The sequence below is a fragment of the Panulirus ornatus genome, chromosome 23 (assembly GCF_036320965.1).
Source record: "Panulirus ornatus isolate Po-2019 chromosome 23, ASM3632096v1, whole genome shotgun sequence".
NCBI classification, from domain to species: Eukaryota; Metazoa; Arthropoda; class Malacostraca; order Decapoda; family Palinuridae; genus Panulirus; species Panulirus ornatus.
The window spans coordinates 15,316,292-15,329,031 of NC_092246.1; the positions used below are offsets into that span (position 1 = coordinate 15,316,292).

At 41.6% G+C, this 12,740-nt stretch overlaps 1 protein-coding gene across 1 annotated transcript in view; it reads left to right on the plus strand.

Moving 5' to 3' along the window:
• The window catches only part of LOC139756953 (probable glutamate receptor), a 48,340-nt gene that overhangs the window by 8,116 nt on the left and 27,484 nt on the right, over positions 1-12,740 (plus strand). Inside the window, exons 7-9 of the mRNA XM_071676897.1 lie at positions 19-109; positions 3,090-3,387; positions 7,007-7,227. Of these exons, the coding sequence (XP_071532998.1) occupies positions 19-109; positions 3,090-3,387; positions 7,007-7,227 (610 nt within the window). The remainder of the gene's footprint in view (positions 1-18; positions 110-3,089; positions 3,388-7,006; positions 7,228-12,740) is intronic.

Consider the following 12,740-nt stretch of genomic DNA (forward strand, 5'->3'; position numbering starts at 1 on the left):
AGTTCACCTTCTCATCAGGTACACATACGTGCGTCCTCCTGACGGGTCTTGGGGCGTCGAGCAAGCCAATGGGTCGTGGTCCGGCATGGTGGGGATGGTCATGAGGGAGGTACGTAGATGTGGCTGAGTCAACAGACAGTTCGACGGCTCCTCCTGCAGCAGTATGTACCAAATGATAACCACGAGTGTGAGTGTCGCAAGAAGGATAACACAGCGGTTATTGTGTGTGGTAAACATGTAGGTGGGTAATTCGTAGCAGTGTAGCAGACAGGCAGGGTAGACGGGAGGATGCGGTGAGCAGGGAGGTAAGTGTAAAGAGACACAGAACAGGACACCAGTAGCTGCTCCAGCTTTGGTTTTGTGGGCAAGAAGTAATCGGAGTGGGGCTCCAGGTAAGGCTTCCAGTTCTAGTTTAACTTGCTCGCTATGGTGACCAGGCACGAAAGTGTGGGAGGTACCATACAAGGCAGGTTCAGTATGGTAAGGATGGTGAGCGAGATAGCGAGTGTAATGGACATCGAACTGATCCGAAATGCGAATAAGCGAGATTTTTTTTATGACAATGGTGTGAACTGTGTGGGTTGGCACATTACGAGTGTTCAGTGAGTGATGATTATCAGTTTATGTGGAGTTAGTGAATGAGTAGATGAATTCATCTCTAGATGTTCTCAACTCCCTATGTAATACAAAGAAATGCAAAGGCATTCAATCATGAACAGACCACTCTCTCGAGGCTGCTTGTGAAAACGGAAGATACGAGGACGTTAGGCATAAGTGAAGCAAGAACAGAAAAGATTACAGATGATTCCAAAACATATATCTGGAAACTTTACATGTAACAAAGGAGGTGACATTTGGAATTTCAATTTGTAGTTAGAAGAGCGAGTAATGTCAGTTATGGATCACATACGATGTATTTACCAAGACTGTTCTTCAACATATTCACGGTGCTGCTCTCAACCACTCTAAATGATAAATCATTCCATGTATTCATAATGCTGTTAAAGAAGTATTTATTCACTACATTCAAAGTAAATTGTTTGCTCGTCAGTTTCGTTCACTACTACGAGTGAAATCAGACAAACGTAGCCTTAATGGTTGGTTAGACGTAGACCGTCACAACGTTTCATAAGCTGCAGTAACTGCAGTATTGGTCCGCTCCTCACTCTATGGTATTCTGAGAGACATAAGTCTGAGTCTTGGAGCTGGCTCTCATAGAACTTGTTTGTCAGTTTAGAAATCGTCTTGGTGGCCTTCCAGTGTTCTCTCTCCATTGTGCGTATGTCATTCCTCAACTAAGGTGGCCAAATATGATGACAATATTATGGGAGGAGGAAGCAGCAATAACTGTACAATTAAGTATTGGATCTTAATTCAAAAGCCTTTCATATAATTCCAAGTGGTAAGTTCGCCTTTTTTTTCTCTTTCTCTCTTCCTTTTTTCTTTTCTTTTTTTTTTCCCCTTTCTGCGCATACTTGATTTTTCATGGGTCTTCAGAGATTGCTACATCAAAATCTTTTTCTTCGTTTACCTCTGCAACCCGGCAGACTCTTTCCAGTTCCTTGAATTTTCGTCTCTGTTATCGACGTGTAAAATTTTGCTCTGATCACTGATCACTTGCCAGCCCAGTCCATCAGTTTGTCTACATCAGCTTGAGTGTTTATGTTCAATTTCCATTATAGATTCATCTTCCAACTCAGTCTCTTTTTTTTCCATACATATTCGCTATTTCCCGCGTTAGCGAGGTAGCGTTAAGAAAAGAGGACTGAGCCTTTGAGGGGAGTATCCTCATTTATTCCCCTTCTCTGTTCCTTCTTTTGGAAAATAAGAAACGAGAGGGGAGGATTTCCAGCCCCTCCCCCCCCCCTCCCTCCCGTTTTAGTCGCCTTTTACGACACGCAGGGAATACGTGGGAAGTATTCTTTCTCCCCTATCCCCACGGATAATATATATATATATATATATATATATATATATATATATATATATATATATATATATATATATATATAATATATATATATATATATATATATATATATATATATATATATATATATATATATATATATATATATATATATATATATATATATATATATATATATATATATATATATATATATATATATATATATATATATATATATATATATATATATATATATATATATATATATATATATATATGTATATATATATATATATATATATATATATATATATATATATATATATATATATATATATATTCAAGTCTTCGGAGCGATCTTAAAGTTTCCAGACACTGCGTCTCTCATTACTGCAAGACTTACAATACGTAAGATTATCACCTCGAGCTTGAAAACAGCTGGCGAATAAGCGTCGGGCATTGCTTCGTTTGGCATCATATATGGAGACGGAAAACGAGATCCAGTTGATAACAGCCAACACTCCTCGAATTCTTATGGTTCTAATCACAGTATATCTAGTCCTGCTCTGTCATCTCATGAAAAGGAATCTGACGATACACCATTACAAAGAAAAATGTTTTCGTTCGTAGCCTAAGCTTTCACTTAGCATAAACTTGTATGCTTTGACTGCCATACCTTGTCATACCTGAAAGAACGAGGAATTGCTGTTATAATCATTACGTGGTGAAAGTTATGCACATCTGACAATATTCCGTCATTTGTCAATACCGAAGACATGATATACTCATTAACGAACGTTAGTCTCTGTACCCACGCACCTCGGTCTAATCTTTCCTCCCATTATAACATAATGCCATTGTGCTGCAGGACTCTCATACATTAGTCATTATTTGGAATGATACATGTGTAATGATTCAATATTTTTTTTATCTTTTTTTTCTGGTATTTTCATACTTTTGCATTTCAGGTGAAGAATATGATTTAAGGAAATCTTTGACCACACTTTGCACCGGGATTTTATCTTTTCATATTTTCACTGATGACCATTTTCAAAATTATTTTCTTACATAGAGAGAATTTTTTAATTTCTAATTTCTAATGGCTGCACGTAACTGTGAAACGTCTCTGAACGACGACCTTAGATCTCATGTATCACACATTGGTTGGTCGGTACAGGAGGTGGACATCGGTGTTGGGCCCTTCATTCTTAGCGAGCCTCGCGCTGCCGTGGCCGACTTCGCTGGTCCAATACTGATCGACTACTGGAGGATCCTGGGGGCTCGAGGCCAGTCTGAGGTGGACCCCTGGGGCTTTCTGCAGCCCCTGGCGCCGCTAGTGTGGGCATCCATCCTCGGGGCATTGCTACTGACGGTGGTCACAATGTTCCTCTTGTCTTCCTACTTCTCTCACAAGACATTACAGGGCAGTTCTTCACGGGACACATTCGTCTTTTTCCGGGTACTGTTGCAGCAAGGTTAGTTTCACGTATTGTTCACCAATATTCAGTCCGCATATTTACATATAAGATACATTCTTCCATCTTTACCGATGATAACAAAATATCAAGAAAATTAGAAAAAAAAAAGGATTTAAAACGTGTAAACATGTGAGGAGTTTTCCATCTCAGGCTAAGTCATCCGTTCTTGAACGCTACCTCGCTAAGGCAGAAAATCGCGAGTATGTATGGAAATGTATATTATACTTTGTCGCTGTCTCCCGCGTTGGCGAGGCAACGCAAGGAAACACGAAAGAATGGCCCAACCCACCCACAAACACATGCATACACATAAACGCCTACACACGCATATATACATGCCTATACATTTCAAGGTATACATACATATACATACACAGACATATACATATATACACAAGCACATATTCAAGCATGCTGCCTTCATCCATTCTCGCCGCCACCCCGTCACACATGAAATGACAACCCCCTTCCCCCGCACGCGCGCGAGGTAGCGCTAGGAAAGGACAACAAAAGCCACATTCTTTCATACTCAGTCTCTAGCTGTCATGTATAATGCACCGAAACCACAGCTCTCTTTCCTCATCCAGGCCCCACAAAACTTTCCATAGCTTACCCCAGATGCTTCACATGCCCCGGTTCAATCCACTGATAGCGCCTCGACCCCAGTATACCACATCGTTCCAATTCACTCCACTCATTGCACGCCTTTCCCCTTCCTGTATGTTCAGGCTCTCATCGCTCAAAATCTTTTTCTGTCCATCCTTCCACTTCCAATTTGGTCTCCCACTTTTCCTCGTTCCCTCCACCTTTGACACATATATCCCCTTTGTCAATCTTTTATCGCGCATTCTCTCCATGTGACCAAATCAATTCAATACACCCTTTTCTGCTCTTTCAACCACACTCTTTTTGTTACCACATATCTCTTATACCCTTTCATTACTTACTCGATCAAGCCACCTCACACAGACATATTGTCCTCAAACATCTCATTTCTAACACATCTAACCTCTTCCGCACAACACTATCTATCGCCCATGCTTCACAACCGTATAACATTACTGGAACCACTATTCCTTCAAAACATACCCATTTTTACTTTCCGAAATAACACTCTCGCCTTCCACACATCCTCCAACGCTACCAGAACCTTCGCTCCCTCCCCCACCCTGTGACTCACTTCCGCTTCCATGGTTCCATCCGCTGCCAAATCCACTCCCAGATATCTAAAACACTTCACTTACCCCAGTTTTTCTCCAATCTAACTTACCTCCCAATCTACAATGGGAGGGTATTGATTGAAAGGGTCAAGGCATGTACAGAGCATCAGATTGGGGAAGAGCAGTGTGGTTTCAGAAGTGGTAGAGGATGTGTGGATCAGGTGTTTAATTGAAGAATGTATGTGAGAAATTCATAGAAATACAAATGGAGTCGTATGTAGCATTTATGGATCTGGAGAAGGCATATGATAGAATTGATAGAGATGCTCTGTGGAAGGTATTAAGAATATATGGTGTGGGAGGCAAGTTACTAGAAGAAGTGAAAAGTTTTTATCAAGGATGTAAGGCATGTGTGCGTGTAGGAAGAGAGGAAAGTGATTGGTTTTCAGTGAATGTCGGTTTACAGTAGGTGTGCGTGATGTCTCCATGGCTGTTTGATTTGTTTATTGATGAGGTTGTTGGGGAGGTGAATGCAAGAGTTTTGGAAAGAGGGGCAAGTATGCAGTCTGTTGTGGATGAGAGAGCTTGGGAAGTGAGTCAGTTATTGTTTGCTGATGATGCAGCGCTGGTGGCTGATTCGGGTGAGAAACTGCAGAAGCTGGTGACTGAGTTTGGTAAAGTGTGTGAAAGAAGAAAGCTGAGAGTAGATGTGAATAAGAGCAAGGTTATTAGGTAAAGTAGGGTTGAGGGACAAGTCAATTGGGAGGTAAGTATGAATGGAGAAAAACTGGAGGAAGTGAAGTGTTTTAGATATCTAGAAATGAATTTGGCAGCGGATGGAACCATGGAAGCGGAAGTGAGTCACAGAGTGGGAGAGGTGACGAAAGTTCTGGGAGCGTTGAAGAATGTGTAGAAGGCGAGAACGTTATCTCGGAAAGCAAAAATGGGTATGTTTGAAGGAATAGTGGTTCCAACAATGTTATATGGATGCGAGGCGTGGGCTATAGATAGGGTTGTGCGAAGGAGGGTGGATGTGTTGGAAAATAGATGTTTGGGGACAATATGTGGTGTGAGGTGGTTTGATCGAGTAAGCAAGGAAAGGGTAAGAGAGATGTGTGGTAATAAAAAGAGTGTGGTTGAGAAAGCAGAAGAGAGTGTATTGAAATGGTTTGGTCACATGGAGAGAATGAATGAGGAAAAATTGACAAAGAGGATATATGTGTCGGAGGTGGAGGGAACGAGGAAAAGTGGGAGACCAAATTGGAGGTGGAAGGATGGAGTGAAAAAGATTTTGAGCGATCGGGGCCTGAACATGCAAAAACGTGAAAGGCGTGCAAGGAACAGAGTGAATTGGAACGATGTGGTATACCGAGGTCGAGGTGTTGTCAATGGATTGAACCAGGGCATGTGAAGTTTCTGGGGTAAGCCATGGAAAGTTGTGTGGGGCCTGGATGTGGAAAGGGAGCTGTGGTTTCGGTGCATTATACATTTCAGCTAAAGACAGTGCGAACGAATGTGGCCTTTGTTGTCTTTTCCTAGCGCTACCTCGCGCGCGTGTGGGGAAAGGGGGATGTCATTTCATGTGTGATGGCGTGGCGACGGGAATGAATAAAGGCAGCAAGTATGAAGTATGTGTGCGATTGTCGTGTCTTGGACAATCGCATGTTTACCAAATGGCGTCCTAGCTTCGTCTCTTCGATGTATATCAACTAACTGCTATATTTTTCTCTTGTGTCTCCCCTGATGTGATTATTACACGAAAGTGCACATGAGAACTTATCGTGTTTCATTTTCCCAGTGGACTTATACGAATATCTTGGTCACGCGCAAAGTTGTGATCCTTTCCAGTGTATATATATATATATATATATATATATATATATATATATATATATATATATATAATCATTATTTATATATATATATATATATATATATATATATATATATATATATATATTTTATCCCTGGGGATAGAGGATTAAGAATACTTCCCACGTATTCCCTGCGTGTCGTAGAAGGCGACTAAAAGGGGAGGGAGCGGGGGGCTGGAAATCCTCCCCTCTCGTTTTTTTTTTTTTTTCTAATTTTTCCAAAAGAAGGAACAGAGGGGGCTAGGTGAGGATATTCCAAAAAAGGCCCAGTCCTCTGTTCTTAACGCTACCTCGCTAACGCGGGAAATGGCGAATAGTTAAAAAAAAAAAAAAAATATATATGTATATATATATATATATATGTGTGTGTGTGTGTGTGTGTGTGTGTGTGTGGTGCTGTTATGTGTATATGTTTGTGGGGTGAGCAGAAAACATTCATGATTAGAAATATCTTGTATGTAGATATAAATTCGGTATAAAGCATAAATTACCACATGATACACCATACTTCGTACAAGTAAATTCTTTTACAATAAGACTGACGCAAAATCTTTGAATGCTAATCTATCGCTCTCCTTGCAGATCCTATGTTGTGGTCGGACGGTTGGTGGTGGAAGCGGCTGGTGTTGGGGGTTTGGATGATGACGACGTTGGTGCTAACACGGAGCTACGCCGGCAACCTCATGTCCCTCCTGGCCGTGAGATATATCCCGGAGCCTTACCATACCCTCCGAGATGTGCTGGACGACCCGTCTGTTACAATGATATGGCAGAAAGACATTGCCCACGTCCAGTATTTCCGTGTGCGTATGAGAGTTGCAGAGTTTGATTCAGATCGCAAGAATCTCAAATCCTATTAGGAATGAATAACGTTACTTACACCTTCTTTCAGTTTTATGAAAACCGTTCCCATATATACGATTATCAAGTATACGTTTTCACTTTTTTTCACCTGACGCTAGGTAGACTCAACCAATGTCTGTCAGTCGCCAGCCTCCCACTCGAACTTCAGCATTCCTTCCTCTCCTCGCACTTATTTTTTCTCTCTCGTCTTCTTACAGTGTCTTTCCTCTTCTAAGTGAACTCTAGATACCCTCAGTGCATCTAATGCTGGGACGTGCTACTGGACGCCTTTCCTCAGGGGTCAAGTGCTTGGCTTATCTAGTGCCTTTCATTCTTTTCATATGACCCTCCCACCTTTGCTTATCCTTTTCAATAATTATGATATATATCTAACATTTGAATCCTTTCTTATTTTTGTGTTGCTCATCTCTTTCATTCTTGAAACTTCTTTGATTCGCTTCAGTATTCTCATTTAGGCATTTGGATCATGTGAACTTGTTTCAATTCTGAGTGACAACGAGTCTGACCCATGTATCAATATGGGTCTTAGAATGGCGGTATATGTCATTTTCTTGCCTCCTCTCGACACAATCTTGTCTCCCAGTATATGGTATAATATACTGACGTTTGTACTGTATTTGACAAATGTGTTGTTTCTTTCCATATGATGTAGATTTACACATTACTCCCAAGTGCCTGGAATTAGTTACTTGTTGTGGCTGATGGTTTTATATGTATATGTTACACTTTCCTTTATCTCTCGTAATATTCATCACTGCCGTCTTACTTTTACTGAATCTCAAACCGCTTCTGCTGCTCAAACAGTCTGACCACCAGTCCAGTGCATCGTGTACTTCTCTCTTGCTTATGATAGCTATGTTATCAAGTGGAAGTACGAGTGGATGGGGTCAGTGAACCGCTTGGCAGGGCAAGGTGGCATGGAAGGTCAGGTAACGGGTGAGGTCGTGTCTGGAGAACATTTCAGATGTGTATATATAACTCTGTTTGTTGTGTTATTCCAACTGAGAGAAGCCTTGTAAAATGCCGAGGTAGTGAGGCAGCAACAAGTGCAGATGACTGAACCTTAGAGGGAAAATAGTTTACTTGGCTTCTTGTACTGTTCTTTCTTTTGGAATGTAATAGAGGAAGGAAGGATTTCCAGCGACCTTCTCCCGCCCCTCCTAGTCGGCTTTTGCGTTTGAGGAGAAAGAATGCTATTCCCTGCATATCGTAGATGGCGACTAAGAGTGGCGAGAACGGATAGCTGAAAATCCTCCCTTCTTGTATAACTTTCCAAAATAAAGAATAGAGCAAGGAGCCAAGTGAGGATTCTTCCCTTTAAAACTCTGTCATCTGCTCAAGACGCAGAAGAGGGAAATGAACAGAGTAGAAGAGAGTGTGTTGAAGTGGTTTGGGCATATGGAAAAAATGAGTAAGGAAAGACTGACAAAGAGAATATATGTGTCAGAGGTAAAGGGAACATGGAGAAAAGGGAGACCAAATTCAGCGACCGGGGTCTGAACATACAGGAGGGTGAGAGGCGTGCAAGGAATAGAGTGAATTGGAACAGTGTGGTATACTGGGGTCGACATGATGTCAATGGACTGAACCAGGCCATATGAAACGTCTGGAGTACTCCATAGAAAGGCGTGTGGGGCCTGGATGTGGATAGGGAGCTGTAGTTTTGGGTGCATTACACATGGCAGCTAGAAACTGAATGTGAACGAATCAGGCCTTTTCTTGTCTGTTTTCCCGACGTAACCTCGCTGAGGCAGGGGATAGTGATGCTGTTTCATGTGGGGCGGGTTAGCGCCGAGATTGGATGAACACGAGCAAGCATGAATGTGTACATGCGTATATGAGTATATGTCTGTGTATATGTAACTATATGTATGCATATGCGTATATGTTGATATTTATATGTATATGTATTTTTATGTGCATATATTGATATGCATATATACATGTGCGTGCATGGGCGCTTATGATTATATGATTGGATGAGCCATTCTTCGTGTGTTTTTTGGCGCTACCTCGCTGACGCGGGAGACGGCGATCAAGTATTATGATAATAATTATGATAATTATAATAATAACAATAGTAATGATAACAATAACAATAATCATAATGATATAATATTCATATCATATTATACTTTGTCGTTGTCTCCCGCGTTAGCGAGGTAGCGAAAGGAAACACGAAAGAATAGCCCAACCCACCCACACATACACATGTATATCCATACATGTCCACACATCCACATATACATACCTATACATTTCAACGTATACATATATATAACTACACTGACATATACATATGTACACATGTACATAATGCATACTTGCTGCCTTTATTCATTCTCTTCGCCACCCCGCCACACATGGAATAACAACACCCTACCCCCCCCCCCCCCCCGGCAAGCGCGCAAGATAGCGCCAGGAGAAGGCAACAAAGGCCACATTCGTCCCGTCCACACTCAGTCTCTAGTTGTCATGTATAATGCACCGAAACCACAGCTCCCTTTCCCCATCCAGACCCCACAAAACTTTCCATGGTTTACCGAAGAAGCTTCCCATGCCCTAGTTCAATCCATTAACAGCACCTCGACCCCGGTGTGCCACATCGTTACAATTCACTTTATTATTTGCACACCTTTTACCCTCCTGCATGTTCAGGCCCAGATCGCTCATTATCTTTTTCACTCCATCCTTCCACTTCCAATTTGGTCTCCCACTGCTCTTCCATCCCTCCGCCTCTGACACATATATCCTTTTTGTCAATTTTTCTTCACTCATTCTCTCCATGTGACGAAACCATTTCAATACACCGTCTTCCGCTCTCTCAACCACACTCTATGTATTACCACTCATCCCTCTTACCCTATCATTACTTACCCGATCAAACCACCTCACACAACATATTCCCCTCAAACATCTCATTTCCAACAAATCCACCCTCCTACGCACAACCCGATCTCTAGCCCACGCCTCGCAACCATATAACATTGTTGGAACCACTATTAATTCAACCATACTCATTTTTGTTTTCCGAGATAATGTTCTTGCCTTCCACACATCCTTCAACGCTCCCAGAACGTTCGCCCCCTCCCCCACCCTGTGACTCATTTCCGCTTCCATGGTTCCATCCGTTGCCAAATCCACTCCCAGATATCTAAAACACTTCACTTCCTTCAGTTTTTCTCCATTCAAATTTACCTCCCAAGTGACTTGTCCCTCAACCCTACTCTACCTAATAACCTTGCTCTTATTCACATTCACTCTCAGCTTTCTTCTTTCACACACCTTACAAAACTCAGTCACCAGCTTCTGCAGTTTCTCACCAGAATCAGCCACCAGCGCTGTATCATCAGCGAATAACAACTGACTCACTTCCCAAGCCCTCTAATACAAAACAGACTGCATACTTGCCTCTCTCTTCAAAAGTCTCGTATTCACCTCCGTAACAACCATATCCATAAGCAAATTAAGCAACCATGGAGACATCACACACCCCTGCGGCAAACCGACATTTAATGGGAACCAATCACTTTCCTCTCTTTCTACTCGTATACATGCCTTACATCCTCGATAAAAACTTTTCACTGCTTCTAGCAACTTGCCTCCCACACCATATACTCTTAATACCTTCCACAGAGCATCTCTATCAACTCTATCATATGCCTTCTCCAGATCCATAAATGATACATACAAATCCATCTCTTTTCTTAAGTATTTCTCACATACATTCTTCAAAGCACCTGATCCACTCATCCTATACCACTCCTGAAACCACACTGCTCTTCCCCAATCAGATGATCTGTACATGCCTTCACCCTCTCAATCAATACCCTCCCATATAATTTCCCAGGAATACTCAACAAATATATACCTCTTTAATTTGAACACTCACATTTATTCCATTTGCTTTTGTACAATGCTTTTGTACAATGGCACTATGCATGCATTCCGCCAATCCTAAGGCACTTCACCATGAGCCATACATACATTGATATCCTCGCCAACCATTCAACAACACAGTCACCCCCTTTTTTAATAGCTTCCACTGCAATACCATCCAAACCTACCGCCTTGCTGGCTTTCATCTTCCGCAAAGCTTTCACTACCTCATCTCTGTTTACCAAATCATTTTCCCTAACCCTCTCACTTTGCACACCACCTCGACAAAAACACCCTATATCTGCCACTCTGTCATCTAACACATTCAACAAACCTTCAAAACACTCACTCCATCTCCTTTTCACATCACCACTACTTGTAATTACCTCCCGATTAGCCCCCTTCACTGATGTTCCCATTTGTTCTCTTGTCTTACGCACTTCATTTACGTCCTTTCAAAACATCTTTTTATCCTCCCGAAAATTTATTGATACTCTCTCTCCCCAACTCTTATTTGCCTTCTTTTTTCACCTGTGACACCATTTCTCTTCACCTCCTGCCTCTTTCTTTTATATATCTCCGTCATTTCCGCTACTCCCCTGCAAATACCGTCCGAATCCCTCTCCATTTTCTTTCACTAATAATCTTACTTCTTCATCCCAACACTCACTACCTTTTTTAATCTGCCCTGCTCCCAAGCCATGCCACCTCATGCCACAAGTATCCTTTCCGCAAGCCATCTCTGCTTCCCTAAATACATCCATTCCTCCCCCACTATCCTCCGTCCTTTGCTCTCACCTTTTTCCATTCTGCACTTAGTCTCTCCTGGTACTTCCTAACACAAGTCTTCTTCCCAAGCTCACTTACTTTCACCACTCTCTTCTCCCCCAAAATTTTCTCATCTTTTCTGAAAACCTTTACAAATTTTCACCTTCGCCTCCACAGGATAATAATCAGACATCCCTCCAGTTGCACCATCAGCACATTAACATCCAAAAATCTCTCTTTCGCGCGCCTATCAATTAATACGTAATCAAATAACTCTTTCTGGCCATCTCTCCTACTTACATACGTATACTTATATATATATCTCTCTTTTTAAACCAAGTATTGCCAATCACCAATCATTTTTAGCAACCAATCCTTCTTAGCACAACAATCTACGAGCTCTTCACCATTTCCATTTACAACACTGAACACCCCATGTACACCAAGTATTCTCTCAACTGCCACATTACTCACCTTTGCATTTAAATCATCCATCGCTATAACACGGTCTCGTGCATCAAAACTGCTAACAAACTTACTCAGCTGCTCCCAAAACATTTCCTTCTCATGATCTTTCTTCTCATACCCAGGTGCATATGCACCAATAATCACCCATCTCTCTCATTTCACTTTCAGTTTTACCCATATCAATCTACAGTTTACTTTCTTACACTCTATCACACACTCCTCCAAAAACATTCCAAAACCACTCTTCCCTTTACCCTTGAGCTTCGTTTCACTCAGAGCCAAAACATCCAGGTTCCTTGGTTGAGGTGGTTTCAACGAGTAAGTAATGAAAGGGTAA